Genomic DNA, 21,085 nt, shown 5'->3' with positions numbered 1-21,085 from the left:
TCTCCTCATCCATGTAGGAACAAATGATACTGCCAAACGGAGCTATGAAGAAATCACATCAGACTTTGAAGCTCTGGGAAGGAAACTCAAGGACTTTGGGGCCCAGATAGTTTTTTCATCCATCCTTCCAGTACTTAGAAGAGGTGTAGAAAGGGAAAGAAAAATACTCCATGTGAATGAATGGCTATGAAGGTGGTGCCGACGTGAGAGATTTGGATTCTGGGACCATGGGCTGTGCTTCCTGGAAGATGGATTGCTGGCAAGTGATGGGTTGCATCTCACAAGGACTGGGAAGAATATGTTTGGCCACAGCATGGAGAAGTTCATCAAGAGGGCTTTCAACTGAATCCTAAGTGGAAGGGAGACATAAACTTGGTGGTAATGACTGATGAAGGCTTGTGCACAGTAATGGGAACAGAGAGATCGGATGTAATAGGGACCAGTGACAGTCTTCAGAAAAATGTAGTAAGGAAGCCAAGCCATAAATCACATGGTCTTCGATGCCTGTATACTAATGCACAGAGCATGGGAAACAAGCAGGACGATCTTGAACTCTTAATACAGGAGGGCAATTATGACTTGATAGGTATAACTGAACCTTTGTGGGATGACTCCCATGACTGGAATACAGCAACTGAAGGATATAACTTGTTCAAAAAGAACAGAAACAATGAAAACGAAGGTGGAGTCGCAATGTATGTTAAAAATATATATCCCTGTACAGAAATACAGGAAGATGAGTTTGGTAGTTCCACCGAGAGTATCTGGATTAAAATTAATGGGGCAAGTAATAAAAGGAATGTGATGCTTGGAGTCTATTAGCAACCATCCCATAAAGGAGAAGACAAGAATGTAACTTTTGAAAAGCAAATTGCCAATGTTTCGAGGAGGCATGATTTAGTAGTAATGGGGGACTTCAATTATCCCGATATCTGTTGGGAGACAAATTCTGCCAAACACTGCCCCTCCAAGACATTTCTGACTTGTGTTGGAGATAACTTTCTCCTACAGAAAGTGGAGGAAGCAACCAGAGGATCAGCTATCCTGGACTTGATTCTAACCAATAGACATGATTTGGTGGATGAAGTGGCAGTTACGGGAACTGTGGGGGAAAGTGACCACACCATACTTGAATTCTTGATTTTAACAGAAGCAAAAGCTGAGAGTAGCCATACGCGCACCCTGGACTTCAGGAAAGCTGATTTTAATAAACTCAGAACAATTGTAAGTACGGTTCCATGGCCAGCGACCCTAATGAGAAGAGAAGTCCAAGATGGGTGGGAGTTTCTACAAAAGGAAATTCTAAAAGCACAGTGGCAAGCAGAAGAAGCCAATGTGGCTTCACAAAAAGCTTAGAGATTACCTGAAAACAAAAAAGGACACATACAGGAAATGGAAAGAAGGCCAGGCCACAAAGGAAGAGTACAGGCAGGTATCACGGAACTGTAGGGATGGTGTCAGGAAGGCTAAAGCTGAGAATGAGCTGAGGTTAGCGAGGGATGCTAAAAGCAACAAAAAAGCTTTCTTCGGGTATGTCCATAGTAAAAGACAGAGAAAAGAAACGGTGGCATAGCTACTCAATGAGGATGGCAAAATGATAACAGATGACAAAGAAAAGGCAGAAGTGCTCAATTCCTACTTTGGCTCAGTCTTCTCCCAAAAAAGGATCTGTGACCCTCCCGGGAAACACGAAGTAGAAGGGGCAGGATTGGAGCTTGAGATTCATAGACAAAGGGTCAAGGAATACCTAATCACTTTGAGTGAGTTCAAATTGTGGCAGGGCCTGATAAACTGCATCCTAGAGTATTGAAGGAAGTGGCTGAAGAACTCTCAGAACTGCTGTCTATTATCTTTGCGAAATCATGGAGGACTGGTGAAGTGCCGGATGACTGGAGGAGAGCTAATGGTGTCCCTATCTTCAAAAAAGGCAAAAAGAAGGAACCAGGGAACTACAGACCAGTCAGCCTAACATCAATCCCTGGAAAAACTCTGGAACGGATTATAAAGCAGTCAATCTGTAAGCACCTTGAAAACAATGCAGTGATGACTAGGAGCCAACATGGATTTATGAAGAACAAATCCTGCCAAACTAATCTTATCTCATTTTTTGACCTGGTAACCTCCCTTGTAGACTGTGGGAATGCTGTGGACATAATATACCTCGACTTCAGCAAAGCTTTTGACAAAGTGCCCCATGATATTCTGATTAGCAAGCTAGCTAAATGTGGGCTGGATGGAATAACTATCAGGTGGATCCACAGTTGGCTCCAGAATCGTACTCAAAGAGTGCTTATCAACAGTTCCTTCTCAAACTGGGTGGAAGTAATGAGTGGGGTACCACAGGGCTCGATCCTGGGCCCAGTGCTCTTCAACATATTTATTAACGACTTGGATGAGGAGGTACACAGCATGCTTATCAAATTTGCAGATGATACAAAATTGGGGGGCATAGCTAATACCGTGGAAGACAGAAACAAAATTCAAAGGGACCTTCATAGGCTGGAGCATTGGTCTGAGAACAACAGAATGAAATTCAACAGAGATAAATGCAAAGTTCTACACTTAGGAAAAAGAAACCAAATGCACAGTTATAAGATGGGGGATACTTGGCTCAGCAATACGACATGTGAGAAGGATCTTGAAATTGTCGTTGATCACAAGCTGAATATGAGCCAACAGTGCAATGTGGCTGCAAAAAAGGCAAAAGCTATATTAGGCTGCATTAACAGAAGTGTAGTTTCCAAATCACGTGAAGTATTAGTTCCCTCTATTCAGCACTGGTTAGGCCTCATCTTGAATACTGCATCCAGTTCTGGTCTCCGCACTTCAAGAAGGATGCAGACAAACTGGAACAGGTTCAGATGAGGGCAACAAGGATGATCAGGGAACTGGAAACAAAGTCCTATGAGGAGAGACTGAAAGAACTGGGCATGTTTAGCCTGGAGAAGAGAAGACTGAGGGGAGATATGATAGCACTCTTCAAGTACATGAAAGGTTGTCACATAGAGGAGGGCCGGGATCTCTTCTCGATTGTCCCAGAGTGTGGGACATGGAATAATGGGCTCAAGTTGCAGGAAGACAGAGTTTGACTGGACATCAGGAAAAACTTCCTAACTGTTAGAGCCATACGACAATGGCATCAATTAACTAGAGAGGTAGTGGGCTCTACGACACTGGAGGCATTCAAGAGGCATCTGGACAGCCATCTGTCGGAAATGCTTTGATTTGGATTCCTGCATTGCACAGGGGGTTGGACTTGATGGCCTTATAGGCCCCTTCCAACTCTACTATTCTATGATTCTATGATCACTGACAAAACTGTACATACTGTAGAGCAGTGATTCTCAAACGGTGCGCCCAGGCACACTGGTGCGCCCTAAGAGGTGGCTAGGTGTGCCTCAAATATTATGAAAGTATATTTTAAAAATGAGAAGAAACCCATTTGTATAGGGTAAGTAATAGTTTTCTATAGTTTGTTATTTTTATTCATAGTTTAAAATATATTAATATATTTTTAATTTTGTACACGAAGTGTGCCAGAAAATTTTTATATGTTTTACAGAGCGCCGCGAACCAAAAAAGTTTGAGAACCACTGTGGTAGAGACTCACAAGCCCCTTTAGCACAATATGGTTCACATCCCTAGCAGAAATAGTGATGATAGAATTTTGCTTGTATTAATAGATTTTTGGTTTTTTTTAATAATTTTTATTCAAATTTTTCAAAAGACAAACAAAACAAAGTCAAAAAACATAACAATACAACAAAAAAATAAAAATAAAATAGTTGACTTCCGATTTGTCGCAGATCAGCTATAAGTATATAATATACATCAAACCTGTCCCTTAATGTATACATACAGGATCACTTTTCTCCATAGGCTATCTTAGTTAATCGTCAAATCCCAATATCATCATTTTATTTTGATCTTTCAACAAAAAGTCTAAGATTTAATAGATTTTTGTAATGAACAGCAAAGAATTCTCTGAAGTTACAAGCTATGGGAAAAATGTGGATTTAGCAGTTGTATGATTTTTAAACTCCTATATACATCTGACTGTTTCCATCCTTTGTTTCACTGTCTTTTATTGTGCACAACTGCTTCTCCATTGTTTTCTGTCAAAATCTAGTTGCTCAGGATAGTCATCAGATTTGTTGTCTCTGTAAAGATTGTTCTGATTTCCAAAGCAGTACGTTTTGTTTTGCTGGGATTTCCCCCCTAGAAGTTTTCTAACAGCCAGGACCAAGAGATTCCACCCCTTTTTGACCTCAGGATCTATATTCAGTATCACCTGGATTGTTTTCTCTTTGGTAGAAAATGGGTGGAAAACCTAGAGGAGATTTCTGGCAGATTTCATGTCAGCTTCCCATCTGTTTTGCAGCTGTTGCAACTAAGGCAAACCCCCTCAAGTTTTCCTCTGCTGCCTGTATCCTATGCCAAATGGTAGGTGTAGCTGAAAAAGAAAAAAACACTGAAAGGGCCCCATAATACACTCCCTTTCCCCACATAATACTTTAAGTATTAACATATGGTATATAACACCTGAGGTTAAAGGAAAGCATTATGTAAAGCATGTATTGTTCTCCATACTCACTTCCATATATTTCACAAAATGTACATAAGTGATCAAGTGATAGTTAAGTTTGATAACTTTTGTTCTGTAAAACTTTCATTTTTTGTGATTAAACTAACTCAAGGAGACAACAAGGAAATATGGAAAAGCATACAAACTTACTTCCCAATACTGTTTCCTCTTTAGATTACAGAACACTCAGATGGGATCTTAAATTTAACTAGTACAGTGATAGAAAAGATTGTAATTCTTTATAGAGGGATAGACTTTTTCTTTTAATAACATACATAATGTCCTTCAATTGCTAGGGAAATATTCAACATTTTTAATAGATGACAAATTGAAGCATAAACAAAACAAAATAGATAGATAAACGGTAATGATGGTGAGAGGATTAAATCAGAGTAGCCAGTGTGGTGTAGTGGTTAAAGTATCGGACTGGAATCTGGACCAGAGTTCTACCCCAATTAGCCATGAAGCTCTCAGAGTGACCCTGGGCCAGTCACTGTCTTGCAGCCTAACCTACCTCATAGGATTGTTGTGAGGATAACACTAGAAGAGAGAGCACCGTGTTTGTATGCCACCTTGAGCTCCTTGGAGGAAAGGTGGGACATAAATGTAATAAATAAATAAATACTAGATCATTACCATTCACAATAAACTTTTCTGCCATTTCAGTATAGGTATGCATGCCATAACTTTCATGGGATCTTGATTCTGTTACCAGGACTTCTAATCAGGATTGGCCCAAAACATTTTGCTGCCTGGGGCAAAGGACAAGATGGCGCTCCTCCTCATTCTAAATATATCTGTTGCCTGATGCTAATGGTAGGGCCAGTCCTGCTTGTAAGGTCTCTTATAACTCAAAGAAGCAAAGAGATACATTACCTGTCCCCAGGTAATGGGGACTTTAGTACAGCAAAATAAACTCCTACCTGCATACAGATCACCACACATGACAGTATGTGCCAGAGTATTCTCTGGTATGTCTGTCATTCATAGATTCGTCTTTAAGAACTCTGTTATTTTTGTCTTCTGCAAGTCTTTCCCCATCCACGTATGTCTCCACCTTTTTTTCTTTCATCATTTGCTTTACATAGCAGTAAAGGTGGAGACGTACATATATATGTATGTATGTATGTATGTATGTATGTATGTATATAGGTCTTCCTTGCTCTTCTACTTTCTCTTCAGTTATAATCTTGAACTATTCCCCCACTAGCATATATGATTAAAACTTTTCAGTTTGCATCAGCCCTTCTTCATCCAGTCCCATCCAGTATTTCTTCATTAGGCTTTCTTTCTAGCAGCTCAGTTTACACTTTAGCACATTTCAAAGACTCCTCATTCCCCCTTTCCCATTTTATCTATTACCCATCCATATAGGTCTCTACTCCATATTTAGGTTTTGATTAAGTTTCTTTTTAGTGGGAAACTTTCCTCCTGTAAACAGATACTGTTTCTTATAAAATGTCTATTTGGCCCTCCCCATTCTGTCCTTAATGTCTGTTCTACCTCTGTTATATTACTTCCTAAATATTTATTTTCTTGTACTTGCTCAATTTCCTGTCTTCTCATCTTTCTGCCTATCTGACAGCAGGCAGTTTCTTATTTGTCATTAATAACTTTGTTTTATTTCAAGTTATGTTTAAAACTATAGATGTACTCTGTGATATGAGGCCCAGCAAAACAGTCACGTGGGATTTTCACATTAGATAATCTACATGGAAATGCTTTCTGTGTAGAAAGAATTGTACATAATATAGCTCTCAACGTTGTAGGGCAAATCATGAGACAACATGCAAAATCAAACATGATGAACTGTCTATCGGCCATCATCTAATATTCAGTCATGGCTAAATATCAGATGGTCCAAAGCACTCTTCCCCAACCTGATATTTTGGACTACAACTCCCAGCAACTCCGCCCCTCCTGAATAGGGCTATTGTAAACTTAGAGAAAGTACCCATTCATGTAATCAATAGCAGTAAATCTACTTGCTACATTTTATACATTAGATAGGTGCTCATGTGCTTTTTTTGTTTTGTTAAGAGAAGAAAATCCCATCATATTGTTTGAGTCTTTCTCCATTCTAACATACAAACTTAGATACAAGCTCTGTGATGTGCTGAGTTAGTGCTTCATAAGATTTGTCATAATGGTTCTAGAGCCAGCATGTATAGAAGTGACAGCTCTTCTGCCTCTGCTGGAATCTTTGAAACCATCAGCTAAAGAGCTAAATGACAATTAGGTAGTCCAACAATATTGCGGGAGGTGGTAAGCCACTCAGGAAATGGTGATTGAGAGATGATATTGTGCGGGGTTGGGGGAGAGATGCTTCATTCTTCCCTGCAGGGGTGTAGTCGTCCAGGGTCTCATGAGGTCTTAGACCCTTTACTTTTTTGGAAGCAGGGTCCCAGCAGGGTCCCTATGTCTACAGTGTCCCATGAGCTAATCTGCATGAAAGGGCAGTCTGTTAGCCACTGACAAGAGTCTTCTAACTTGTTTCCTTGTCCTTTCCTGCTGATTGGAGACAATCAGAATGAAAGGAGGTGAGTCAGCCACTGAGAAGACTCTTTCCAATAGCTAACACTCTCCCCTTTCATGCTGATTGGTTCCTATGGACATCTGTTGTTGTGAGGGAAGGCATTATCATTCTCAACCCAGCAGCAAAAGAAAACAGGGGGAGAGGGTGTGACTGTGACTATCATGAAGAGACCCTGCACTTTTGAATTACTGGTCCCCTGCCTGTCATTTCTACACTCCAAATCATCTCCCCCAACTATTGCCCACTCAAAGTTCCAAAACCTGCCACAGCAAAGGTAGACAGGCGGTAGGGCAATTTGGGGGCACTGTGGAGTGGGGGATTGGCAGGTAGAACATGGTTACAGGCTCTGCTCCCAATCTCTTCCTGATACAATTGCTTTTCATCAAAAAAAGGGCTATCAGGCTATCATTACATTTATTTGCACATAATTTATAGTTTGGCCCTTTGTCACTATTGAACCAACTTCTCGTCCAGTTTCAGTAAAGCTATGCCACACAAAGTACATTTCATGGTTTTGGTGAAGGTGTGATCCACAGGAAATAACAAAAACTTACCATGAATAGGTGAAGGAATTGCCAAGAAATGTTGGCTGGCTTCATTGCACCTCCCAATAAAATCATGTTTCAGATGAATTGGTGCACACAACTACTTGCACTGCTGTAACTTCTCTAGAATCAGACAATGTCCCTGTATTCATCAGTGAAGAATCCAGAGTTCTCTCAATTGTGTGTGTGTGTGTGTGTGTGTGTGTAAAAGATCACCCCAATGACATCCAACTATAAATAAGGAATGGCAGTATTTTGGAAATGGTGGTAACAGAAATTGCAAGACTGTAAACAACAACAAAATGCCACTTCCTTGTTGTCTACCATAGGTAGATCACAAGTTGTGCTGGGTGTTCAGGTGAGGTTGTGCTGGTGTTCAGGTGAGGACTTATTCACAATTAATGGAAACTGTTCAGATGGAGGAACTGTTGTGCAAGACAATATACAATTTTATGCTTATGCATACTACCTACCAAGCTGAAACAAATCACAAACTTTCAGAGCTGAAGGCAAAGGAGCTTTATAAGTTGAGGAGTAAAGTCAACATGCCATAGGTGAACTAGAATAAATTTGCTTATACTTGGATATAGAGTGAGAATGCATGAACCTTTTTAAGAGTTGTTCTAAACTTTCTCTTTCTTTGGGTACACCCATAAGAATGGTCCTCATTTTATGAAAATTAATTTTCTTAGACTGTTAGGAAGAATCCCCCTCCCCACAAAATATGAGTCTGTAAGTTAACTCAGATTTGCTGGCTTTCAAGTTTCCTTTCTTTTTCTTCCACAAATGCACATCTGACCAAAAATAATAAATAGCTTGCATGTAAGCCAAGGAATGTGGGCTTTACGTTTTCCATACTTAGCAATAAAATTGAAAAACTCACAAAGTTTAAGGCAGGTTGAGTTTCTTTAGGACTTCTTTATTGCTGTGCCTTTTTTGTTGTTCTTCCAAAAGTCAGCTCTTGAGGTGGCATTACATGAAGGACAATGGCAGTTTCTGTCAGCAAATCAGTTGTGCTTAACAGCAGTAATGATAAGTCTGAACATTGCACAAGTCACCTTAGCAAGATGAAACACCCAAGAAAAGAGACATAAAAGTTGCTTTCTTATGGCTCCAGGGCTCCAAGGGGAAGCATAATGGTTCTTGCAGTCACCAGGGATGACTGTAGGAACATTCACAATCTAGACTGATGGGCTTTCTCAAAAGAATATAGAATTCTCCTCCTCTTAATACTTGCTTATTGCTAACAGCAGGCTAAATAGGAAAAAAAAATTAAAAAGTGAATGTGTGAAATCCATTTGTTTCGTTTGTTTTAGTTGTGAAAAAGAATGGGAATGAGTTCTGAATGAATTTTCCATTGATATCTTGTTAATTTCATTCTGAACTCATTCATTTGAACTGGAGCTGTGGCCTGGAATAGCCTGCATCGGTCATAGAAAGGTTACAGGGAGAGGGAAAGTGAAGAAGAGCAATTACATTGGCCCATTAGAAAGCTGTCCAATCTATATCAAAAATATTTTTAGCAACATCTCTAAGAAAGTTTCCAGAAATCTAATATGTCTTCTGTCCACATTGCCCTTCAGAGAATATTTCAATCCCAGTGGCCACAGCAAGAAAGGGGAGGAGGCTTATAAAAGAGGGTGGCACATGTTTCATTGTCTATGCTCATTTTTTCTTCATCTGTGGGTTCCCTTTATTTTACTGTATTTTGGGAATGTATCAAAAGTTTAATATAAACTATCTAGGAGAGGTGTTTAAGAATATATAAAAATACAAAAGATAAAATCAGTGCCATTAGGGTTTTGATCCCGTCATTCCATAGGATTTCCCAGGACTGTGATTAGCTCTGTGTCCAAATTCTGGGTGCTAACATTTGATGATATTGGGCCATCATAACAGGCCAAGGTACTAGGTAGGCACAGAGTCTTCCCAGGGGATCCCAGTTCCGCAGTGTCCAGATGACGCATTTCCGTCCAGGAGGGGCCGTCGAGGGGCTTGGTCCCACATCCTGGGTGCCTGAAAATAGCCATATTTCCCTCGCTTTGAGCTGCATTGGTGAAAGAAGTCAGGTTTATTTCAGCTGTTACTTGATGAGTGGCGCACTTAAGGGAAGTTAAGCTGAGAGGATGAAGGGTCTGAGTTGGTTGGGCAGCCAGGACTGCCGGCCTGTTATGGTGTGGCGACCCTCCATTTGTGAGCGAGTTGGGATTTCCAGCTTGCAGGTTGCTCAGTAGCGTTTTCAGGCAATCCAATCTATGTACTATTGCGCTCTGCTCATCCTTGGGTAGACCACAAAAGGATTCTATCAACTGGGTTTCTTCCAGTTCAAGAGGCTCGTCCAGAAAAGCTGTAGGGAGATCTTGGCCTTCCTGCGGGAGAATGGTGTGAAGAGCTGGAACTGTAGGAGTTGTAGAACATGCCTGGGTTCTAAAAAGAAGGGGGGCTATTCCTCGCTTGCAGATAGGTGGAGCTGGACAGATGGATCCTAGAGGTTGTGGGGGTGCCACATTCTTGAAGAGTCTTGAAATTAAAATTCCAGTTCCGGCTAAACCATCCCTGTTGTCATAGACCATTCTAGCAAGGGTTGGCTTCGTGAAGGAGACAATGGTGCGTGCGGTCTTGTAGTTGTTGAAAAGGTAATCAATGTGGTTAATATCTGGAATGCGAATCTGGCCAGGCAGGAACGGTTCCAATACATCCAGAAGCTGAAGTTTCCGGTAACATTGCGATTGGAAACCTGGCGGCTTTGTATAGTTAAGAAGAGCCAGCTTATTCTGGTTCAAAACCAGGTTCCAATATGCTTTGATTGGATGACTCTGGACGTCCGTCTTTTGTAATTCGGTGGGAAAAGGAAAGCGGTGACCCTGTTGGCATTGCAAAGGGTGATCAGATGGTGAAGAGGGAGGACCAGTCACTTGTGTAAATGGGTTTGAGGGAGTGATCTCAACTATCGCCTTTCCCTTTACTGGCCCTGTAGGGTTCTCTGCTAGATGAAGCTCGGAGGTCTGAGAGGATAAGGAGTTAAGCAGTTTGAAGAGTGGGTTATAATTCAGTTTCTTATACCGAGGAGGTTTGAAATTTTTGATATTCTTTGTTTTTTTTTAAGGCATTCTTTCGCCATCCAGCAATGGTTTTATGCTTGGGTGCCCCTTTCCGTATCTGAAGGTGCTGATTAGTCATTTTGGTAGGCTTAGGGGTCATTTTTCCTGGGTTTACATTAATGGGTTCCTCCTCTTTATCACCATTCCCTCGGTTTAACTTCCTAGCAATGGTCACCAGAGTGTTCAGCAGACCATTGCATTCGGAAAGAAAGGTTTTAATAAGTTCAATTTCCTCGAGGATCAAAAAGGTCCATCCCACTAGGGGATTATTATTTGTGCCTGAGGGGGAGTCTAATATATTTCTAGGAATTTTAGGGGTTTCTATATCCGATTTTCTCCTTACAGGCACAGGGCTTGTTTGTATCAGATCCTCAGGGCAATCATTCACCTTGGGCTGAAGGGAGGACTGATGATCTGCAATCGCTAATTCCTTGGCTAAATTTAAGGAGGAAGGGTCTTCTCTTGGCCCATAAATGTCACTTATATGGTCTAAAGACCAGTCGAGAATGGAAACCGGAGGCGAGAGCAACTCCTGGGGATCCTCATGAGGCTGGCTGACGTTCAACTTAGGCAGGAAAAATTGTGTAATCTTTGCCTGCTGACCAGTTAAAGGAGCCTCATCAATTTGTGGCGTTATGCCTAGTTCTTTATATCTTTTCCTTGTTAATACCATGGGAATATTGGGCTTGAAAGTCTGATGTTAAGGACTCGATGTGGAATACAGGCTGGAAAGGGAAGGAGTGAGCTCTTTCGTGTGCTACTATCTTTATCTTTAGTAGCTGTCAGTATAGGAGTCCTCCCACGCCACTAAGGAGATAACTAGACTTTATTTCTCCCTTCAAAGCATTGCCAAATTACTTCTAGTTCTTGCCCTCAAGTCTTCTCCTCGTTAACTGCTGTTTAGTATCGGAGCTGGTAATGAGATGATTGATGTCTGGGAGAGGCTTTTCCCAGGGGGCCGGTTAAGAAAACTCCTCAGGACCGAGGGAGCAAATGAAACAGCTGTCCTGGTTAGGGCGATAAGCTAGCTGGTATCAACGAAATGTGGAGGAGTATTTGAAGGTGCAGATGGTATGAACAACCAAAAGCCAAACTATTTACAAATTATTAGCACGCCTGAGGGCCGAGAGGGAGATAAAACAAGCTGTGTTACTTGCCTCCATCTTTAACCGGAAGTCGATAAAATCAGTGACTATAAGTGCTAAACAGCAGATCTTTTTCTCTAAGAAGAGCCCTGGTGGATCAGACCAGAGGAAGCCCACAAGCAGGACATGAGCATAACAGCATCCCCCACTTGTGTTCACCAGCAACTGGCATTCAAAGGCATGCTGCCTCTGATGCTGGAGGTAATGCATACTCTTCATTACTAGTAGCCATCAATTGTCTTTCCATCCATGAATTTGTCTTCTTTTAAAGCCATCCAAGATGGCAGCCATCACTACATCTTGTGGTAGCAAATTCCATAGCTTAGCTACATGAAAAAGTACTTCCTGCTTCTGCCTGGTTTGCTGTTCAGTTCCTCTACACTCTGCTCTGGCTTAAGACTCTCCCTTCTCTACTCAACACCTCTGCTTTGCCATTCTGTTGTTCTGTTAATTCAGATACCAGTTAGGCTATGTCTGTCTACCTTTTTATAAAATACCCATACATAAGATGAGGACTGTTTATCCCATCATGTCTTTTGAGGGGAATAGGATTAAAAAAAATAAAGAATTTAAAATCAGGAGAAGCTGCATCTACCATTGAAAACAATGAGGAGTTCTAAGATGTACACCTTTTAAAATTGCCTCTAAGGACCAAAGGATACATGAAGTTAAAGCAAATAGCAGCTGCTAAGTGTGTGATAATGATCAAGATCACTGCAGGCATGAAGGGGAGAATTTAACCATTTTCTCCATTTCTGAAATCCTGAGGAAAATCCTTCCATTGAAGATACCCTGTGCATTCAGAAGGAATTCACCCATTGGCACCATTTCTTCCCACTGCAAATAGCTTCAGAGAAGGGGTTTTGCTCAAGAACGTAGCAGGGGAGACAGAGCTAAATTCTTCCATACCTGCTCTGATCCTGATAATTATCAAGGGACCCCTCAACACCAGAGGCTATTTGAATCTTTAAAAAACATCCATGTTAAATGGAAAGATGCATTTAATATCACATCTAATATAACCCTAAAACACTTAAGATACATGCAGCAGTGGAGTGGCTGTATTTAAACCAGTGGTAAACCAATGAAAGTTGTGAGGAAAACAATTGAACTAGTTCTGAGTTTGCAAGGAAACAAATTTACCTCTGACAAATGAGTAATAAAACAAATGAAACTTTTAAATGAAAATGCATGGAATAACAATGAAAATGTTATTCTCACACACTTCTTAAGTGCAGAACTTAGTTCCAGCACAGGATGAAGAAACAGCAGAAAGGAGAACCTGTTTTGAATGCCCTTGAAGAGGCAGTCTGTATGAGGAAAGAGGAGCATGAAGTAAAGGGCAGGAGCTTTTTATGTAGGCATAAGTTGGAAAGAAGCAACAGTAGAGGAAACTGCTGTAGCAGCAATTAAGCATGAGTGGACTATTAGCCAACATTTCCACATCATATTACTTTCTCCAATCTTGTCGTAAGCAGCTTTACCTGATGGGTATTTTTAAAAGCTCCTGTTACACATTAATAGCATACATAGTATCTAACTCAACCATGGATGCACAAAGCATTTCCTATTTCATAGTCTAGACCAGTGGTTCCCAACCTTTATGAGCACGGGACCCCCTTTATAAGCTGAAAAAAAATCATGACCCCCTCCCCCCAGGGAGGCAGGCTGGCTGCCAGGAAGGAAGGGGGAAAGCAGCCTTTCTGCGCAGCCTTGCTTCTTTTTGCTTCACAAAAAGCCCTCTCCTCTCATTCTAAGTAAGGGTGTTGTCAGTAGCGGCAGTGCAAGGAGACGGGAATCAGTGATAGTAATCCCCTCTTCTTCCTGGTAGCCCCACCCTCAGCCTCCTTTGGCATCTGCCTTGTATTTTATAGGCAGATGCCTGCCCTTAGTGCACCTGAAAGACACTCTGGTGCTTCAGCAAAAGGCCTCCCCTCTTGTTTGGAGCAAGGGGGAGGTGTCATCTGCAGCGGCAGTGGAAAGCAGACAGTGTCGAGGGAGTGAAGACTTTTTTAAAAAATTAATAAATAATTCATTTTTTTTACTGTTCACGGCCCCCTCTGGATTACTTCGCGGGGCCCCCTGGGGGTCCCATCCCCCAGGTTGGGAACCACTGGTCTAGACTCAATGCTTTCTAAATCACACATTTTTATCTCCTCTCTTTTTGATTTCATCTGCCAAATTCAAGCTAACCTCTGTAACAGTACTAGGAAGCATAATAAAAATAATCCTTCTCTGATTAATCATGTATGTGTGTCTATGCCCATTACATGTGCTCTGTTCAAATATTTTATATATCTTACTACCCCTAAGAAAGCATTAAAATGACACCTAAAAGGGCCAGCTGTACTCATACATGCAGATTAGTAAATACCCAGATGTTATCTATGTTTTTTCCCCCAGAATTTCCCAGAATCCACAGGGTTGCCAGTGTGTGTGTATTCTACTATTTCATTCACAGTTTACTTTTACAGCATTGTCCTGAAGTGCAACACTCACCATACAAGAAAAGGAACAATGGAAAGTCCTTTCCCACCTGCAATTAAATGGAATTACCTGTCTTTCAGGAGAAACCATAATAAGAAGGGTTGTAAAATATTAATAGTTTAAACATCTGAAAAAGATTTTATTGCCCACATTCATGTCAAAGAGTAACACATTTGTTTCCCCCCCCAAAACCTACTACATATCTGTAAGTATATGAGAGATAACTTGAATGAACAGACTGTGAATTTAACAGTGCAATTCTATTCATTTCTATAAAAAAAATAAGCTTCATTGAGTTCACTGAGGTTTACTCCTAGGTAAATGGGTATAGGATTGCAGCTTTAACTTATTTTTCCCCTTTAAAATTGAATGCTTTTATACATTAAAGCAAATTACCTCTTGTTTGGTGCAGATTAGACAATAATGTCCCAAACATACCCCTACATTCAATTTGGAACAAGATAACACCTAGCAGGCATGTCTACGCACCAGCAGCAGCCCCAAATGCCCATGTGCAGGCATAATGTTTGAAGAATGTAAATGCTTCTAAAATTCATGATTTATGCCCTGAATTATGCAGTCAGTTCCTGAATTAGAAGCGGAATATCATTAAAACAGAAAGATTATATGAAAGAAAAGAAACAGAGTAATGATCAGAACTGGGGAAGTTATGGATGGAGGCCAAACTCTATCCTATCTAGTATGTGATGTGTCTCTCTTCTTACCTCTGTTTGCTGTAGACTCAGCAGAGGGTAGAGGATTTCCTCCATCCATCTGGTTCCATGGGGGCAGAGAAGGAGATGTGCATTATCAATCTTTGGGTATGTGGAAGCAGCAAACGTTTCAGATTTCCTAGCTTTGATTCTGAATTGTGAATTTTGAAAGCAAAGAATGGCACATAGAATGGCTCCGTTTGATATATTAAAGAGAAACCACAAAGATGTTCCTAGGAAAATGCTTATGCTGAAACTGCAAGGAGGGTGAACAAGAAGTGTAAACAGGTTAGGAAAACATTGCAAGCCATGTATAGGCAATCCTTAGACTTTAGTCCGAAAAATGGTCACCCTGATTAATGTTTAATTTTCTGTGTGCTGTGTTTTCTGCTTTAGGAGAAGACAGTAGAACAGGTCAAGATGACAGGCTGGAATGACATTTTAAAATGATGACATATTGCAATCTGTTACATGCACTTTTGGGGAATGGTATAAATATGTTCTGTAAGAAAATAAAGGGAGAGAAGATTGGAACTTCCAAGTTCTCTACATACAGCTGTATGAAACAAAATAAAGGTGTCTGACTCATCTTAACTAAACGCAACGGGAAGCTTGTTTGGTGCTGTGACTTCGATAGTCACATTCCCTGGAGAAGCTGACTAGGCTGTCCACCACTGACTTCCTGGCACCATAAAAAAAAAAGGTAAAATACTTTATTAAAAATCTCTGGTGAGGATTGTCAGTGGGGGATTGCCTAGCCATCTCTTGTTGCGGCAGCACTATCCAATCTTTTTGCTGCCAGATCTGTTAGAACACCAAGTAAGTAGTCTAAAAGTATTTTTTGGAAGGGAGATTAAGAGATGGATTGAAAAGGGTGTTAGCGAATGGATCTTGTATGAACTGAGTATGAGCTGCGTGCTCTAGTGTGAACTGAGTTAATGAGCCCTGTGCTCTTGTGTGAATTGAGGAATCTCCTGAGGAATCAAGTGCAGGAGACTTTTCCCTTTCCCATTTTCCCGGGTTTATCAGCCAGATCTAACAGTGGGGAAATAAATGCATATCAAGCCACCATCACACAGTCTTGCCTCTGGGCATTAGGTGGCCATTGCTGTGCCATTAGCAGATCCCACTATCAGACTGGACTTTTGAAATCAGCCTTTCCTTGTGTGAAAGACCTGTGTGAATTGAGTTACAGGTGTGAATGAGTTTTTCCCTCTATATATGAGCCACTGACCAGGTCTGGGACTAGGCTTAAGGGCTGAACTTCATGATCCAGTGGACCTTTTCCCTGTGTGAACCAAGAAAAGGGGGGTGCAGAATCTGTACCAGTCCCTAAAAAGGGAACACCTGCCTTCTACATGTATAATCATTGACACTGAAGTTGTAGAATTTTGGCACAGTGGAATTTCTACACTAGAGACAGTAGATTTGCAGTTCCTGGAGAGAACTTTGATATAGATAAAATTGTACACCTCCATGGAGCCCATGAGTCTGGGGCAGCAAAATACCTCAGACTCAATGGAATGCTTATTTTTTATTTGTATGAAGAAACTAGTAAGAGATTACATGAATCCTGGGTAAGGAGTCTTAAGGACTCCCAGGAAAGCTAAAGAAGAAAATGTTATAGATTTTTTCATTGAAATTGAAATGAAGTATTGCCTAAATAATGCTATGAGAAAGTTCTTTTGCTGTCTGATTCGGGAATAAAACATAGAGGCTGCGACCCTATCTTCCCATACATCTGCTCCCACGAGTGATACATGCCCTGATCTCCTCTCGACTAGACTACTGTAATGCGCTCTACGTGGGGTTACTATTGAAGACGGTCCGGAAACTCCAGCTGGTACAAAATGCGGCGGCACGCTTAATAAAGCAGACTCGCCGCCGCGATCATATCACCCCATTACACTGGTTGCCAGTTGTATACCGGGCCCAATTCAAGGTGTTAGTTTTAACCTTTAAAACCCTATACGGTTCCGGCCCAGTTTATCTGAAGGAGCGCCTCCAGTATCACCAAATATGCCGCCAAACAAGATCAGCCTCACAGGACCTTCTCTCGGTCCCACCGAATAAGACAACTAGGTTGGTGCGGACCAGGGAGAGGGCTTTTTCGATCGTGGCCCCCACCCTCTGGAACTTACTTCCCTTTGACCTTCGGCATGCCCCCTCCCTGTTGACTTTTCGCCGAGCCTTGAAGACCTGGCTCTTCAGGCAGGCCTATGGGATCTCTGGGGTGGGTTAGGTTTTACACTGTATTAACGTAAGATGGTCTTTAGATGAGATGTTATGATATTAATAATGTGATGATTATGTATATGAGGAGATTGTATTTTATATTGTATTTTATATTGTACGTCGCCCAGAGTGTCCGTTTAGTCGGACAGATGGGCGTCTGCTAAATAAAATTTTATTATTATTATTATTATTAGGTTTACCTAGACGGTTAAGAACACAGCGGAAGGTGAGAGCATGTGTAAAGGTAGTTGGATTTAGAGATCAGGGAACTATGTTAAAACATTTCCTATGAAGAATAGAAGGGCAATTGCTAAGGCATCAGTTGGTGCAAAAGCTAGGTATTTTCTAAATAAAGCCCCATGTGCCCATTACAGAGAAGGGGAAGCTGAGGTTACAAATGGTTGGGGTATAGTATATCATGAAGAAGGTGTGTAGAGAAGGTTGGAGAGCTGAGCTGAGGGATTAGGAAATGTAACTATTTTTCAGCTTTTCCTACTGTGCAGGTAACAAAGGTTTGGGTTGAGCAATGTTTTGTGGGCAAACGTATTAACTAAGAGGGAGATGGCAAGAGAACGGGTTAATGCCTACAGGTCAACTCCTCCTCTTTTCCCGTTCTCTGGAGGAGGCTTGAGATCAGTAAATAACTGCAAAAGCATACTTCAGCGCTGGGAACATTATTCCACCCCTCCTTTCCTCAGCCTATTTCAAAACAGCATGGTTGTATTTTTATTTTTAATTGGTTTTGAAAAGAAAAAAATTGATAAATTAAAAAAAAGTTCTGCATTGGGCTAGTCTTAGAAGTACAGGTGAGCCTTCTGGCACCATAATATGGGAATTCCAAAGCAACTTTTAATGTGTATCACTCTGTGCATGGCCAGAGACTTATACTCCTAAAACCCCAGAAAACTAGAATTTGTCATTTTGGGGGTGAGATCTGTATGCATTGTAATATTGGAAGTCTGTACTCACACGTATACCTGCATTTTCAGAAAATGCAATCTTCATAAACTGTGTTGCCTGTTAACCCTTTCCAGTCAAGCCATAAACAACAAAGAGGATTTTGGGGGGTTGTTAATGTCTTATTAAAGTTTACATCTGTCTTGCTATGTAGCTACAAAATGTTTTAATGTTTTTATCACCGGTGCCTAAGGGAGGTTTTTCTCCTCCCCCTTCTTTTTTCCCCTTCTTTTCCTTCCAACAGATGGATTTTTCCTTTCAGCACCTTGTAAGGAGAGGCTTCATTTTTACTGTGAAGTTTTTTCTAGTCTTTTTCTTTTAGTATTTTACTTTCTAAATTCTTGAATTTGGATGTTAATTAGAGATAAGGACAGCACTGCAAAATTGTTTAAAACTAGAAGCATTAATGTTTGGGCATACCTTAGTTAATTGCTGAGAGTGATTATGCCTGATGAGGTTGGACAGAGGCTCACAAAGGGAGTTGAGGGGCCACACCAGGAGCCACACTGAAGTGATCTTAGTGACCCACGGGAGAAACTTCCTAGGAAAATAGACTGGTCCAAGACTGATAATTATGAACAAAATAAAGGAGAAGCCCCAGCTGGTTACATGGACCATCTAAAGCAAGTTTTCGAGAGACATTCAGGCATTGATGATGCCCTAGGAAATGCTCCTACAGCAGTGGCTGCAGCCTTTGTTCCGGGACTTCTCCCAAAACTTCAGGAACAATTGCATTCTATTTCTGTAGGCTGGCAAATGAAACCACTTCAAGTGCTAATAATGATAGCGAACCATTGCATTGCCAGCCAAGAAAAAAAGGACTTTGTAAAAACTAAACTTATGACACTTCAAGCTTAGCATTTTGACTCTGGTTGAGGGCAAGGGAGAGAGCGAGCCCAGGAAAAGTTAAAAGGACAGGGACGAGGTCGTGGCATGGAGTGTTTTTCAGCCCCAGGATAATACTGTTTGCCATTTTGTGGTCAGTTCGCCATCAAAGGGCACAATGCCCAAACAGACCTGGCCAGTCTGTAACGGCATTTAGCCCACCACCTCCTCTCCCCCAGTTTCCTTCTCTGAAAGAGGAATCCTCATACTAGGACAGCCTGAGGCAAAGTAACTTCATTAATGTGCCCCTCCTTCCTATCAAATAAGATGGTCTATATGTTTCTTGTCTTATCAAGGGAAAAATTACTAAATGCTTAGTGGACACTGGAGCAAGCCACTCCACTTTAAAGGCTCAGGATTTTGCATTTGTCCCTCTCTCTGCTGACATTGTAAATGCAGTACGCTTTTCTAATCAAGTAGTAGCACATCCAGTTTCACAACCTCTCACTGTAACTCTGGGTCCTATTTCTGATCAGCATGCATTTCTTTTAAGCCCTTGTTCACCTGTGAATCTGTTGGGGAGGATTTGCTTTGCAAACTTGGCTATACTTGGCTATTGATAAAGAGATCCTAAGAAGAGATATTAATAAACAGGTCCTAAGAATATTAGTAATTGATCAGTTTGAGATGAAACCATTTTGAAGGAAGAACACTCCTTCTGTATATACTCATTGACATCTTTCTCAGAGAAAAAATATTTCAGTAGTTTCTACAGTTATTAAATCCATATTTTCATTTGTTTTCATACACTATAGCATCCGCTCCATCCTCTCTTTTTCCTAGTCTGATCATTTATCATCTGTAGTGCAGGTCTCAGGCATAGCTTTAATTCCTTTCAGTGTAATCTTTAAAATGCATTAAAAAAAAAACCTTCAACAGTAAGGTAAAAAAACATAAATACCCTCATCTACAGTTGAGATGTTCCAATAAAACAAACATCCAAAATTTTAAAGAAAGCAATCTACAAACACATAAATGTTAAATTATCTTCTATAAAATATGATAGTTAAAAACATAACTAGCATCAAATGTTGTTCATTGCATACTTGCACCAGACCAATTATACAAAAGACTTATCTATTTGGTTCTTATTGGAAAATTTCTTTGTGTCTATTAAAAGGTCCAACAGGTCAAATTATAGTAAATCCTATATAATTGTTCAGGTGTCAGGCACAGCTCTAATTCCTTTAAGTGTAATCTTTAAAATGCATTATCTAAATAATTGTTTTTAAGATTAATATTTTTCTAATTCTAACTACTAAGGACTTTATATTCTTCATAAAAATAAACTGTAGTGTTGCTCTAGATACCCATGTGGTGACATTTTTATGGAGTTTGTGTCTATTACAGCTTCCCATTCATTACAATGACATTAGTAACTCTTCATGTGGTTTCTTCTCTACTAGCAGAGATGCTATTCCTATTTAAATTAATGGGAAAGCCCTTATGGGTGAGGGGGACTCCATATGGTCAGTGATTAGAGAGGTAAAATTTCCCATTCCTACTGCCTCTTCTCTCTTGCTTTATTTCATCAAAAATATTTCATCTTTCATATCTTAGGTACGACTGGACAATTTTAAAATTTTCCCTAACAATCAGAAGGCAATGCAGTTAAAGAAAAATAGAGAGAATAAATAAAGACTCTTTAGAAGCTAGAACAACATTTATGTAATGTTCCCTTCTGCATTGTTTCTGTGCACTTCCCTCTGGGCACTATTGCCAATGTCTCAACTGTAACTCATAATCAAATGAACAGCCATGAATCTCAAATTTTAATATGAACTAGCTATGGGATTTGCCTCCTGAAAAATCTTATGCACACTTCTATATATGTGTGTGTGTCTGAAGTATCTTGAAGTACCTATCTCTGAAGTAACTTGATTCATATTTAATGTC

At 40.6% G+C, this 21,085-nt stretch overlaps 2 protein-coding genes and 1 long non-coding RNA gene across 6 annotated transcripts in view; 1 reads left to right on the top strand and 2 right to left on the bottom strand.

Annotated features, from left to right (window-relative positions):
* The window catches only part of MEOX2 (mesenchyme homeobox 2), a 107,436-nt gene that overhangs the window by 30,598 nt on the left and 55,753 nt on the right, over nt 1–21,085 (bottom strand). The gene's annotated exons all lie outside the window — the stretch shown is intronic.
* On the bottom strand, nt 8,613–15,170 carry LOC133365314 (uncharacterized). Its single transcript, XM_061587003.1, has 2 exons — nt 15,125–15,170; nt 8,613–10,530 (listed from the first exon to the last, which is right to left on the bottom strand). The coding sequence occupies exons 1-2, from the start codon at nt 15,167–15,169 to the stop codon at nt 9,478–9,480; spliced, it is 1,098 nt and encodes a 365-aa protein (XP_061442987.1). The 5' UTR covers nt 15,170; the 3' UTR covers nt 8,613–9,477.
* The window catches only part of LOC133365316 (uncharacterized), a 156,153-nt gene continuing 150,621 nt past the window's right edge, over nt 15,554–21,085 (top strand). For all 4 annotated transcript variants that reach the window (XR_009758167.1, XR_009758166.1, XR_009758169.1 and 1 more), the window contains exon 1: nt 15,554–15,931. This is a non-coding gene — a long non-coding RNA (uncharacterized LOC133365316). The remainder of the gene's footprint in view (nt 15,932–21,085) is intronic.

Source organism: Rhineura floridana, chromosome 10 (assembly GCF_030035675.1).
Source record: "Rhineura floridana isolate rRhiFlo1 chromosome 10, rRhiFlo1.hap2, whole genome shotgun sequence".
In the NCBI taxonomy this organism is placed as follows: Eukaryota; Metazoa; Chordata; class Lepidosauria; order Squamata; family Rhineuridae; genus Rhineura; species Rhineura floridana.
Note: the sequence above shows the minus strand (reverse complement) of the source record. Positions and strands in the feature narration are given on the sequence as shown.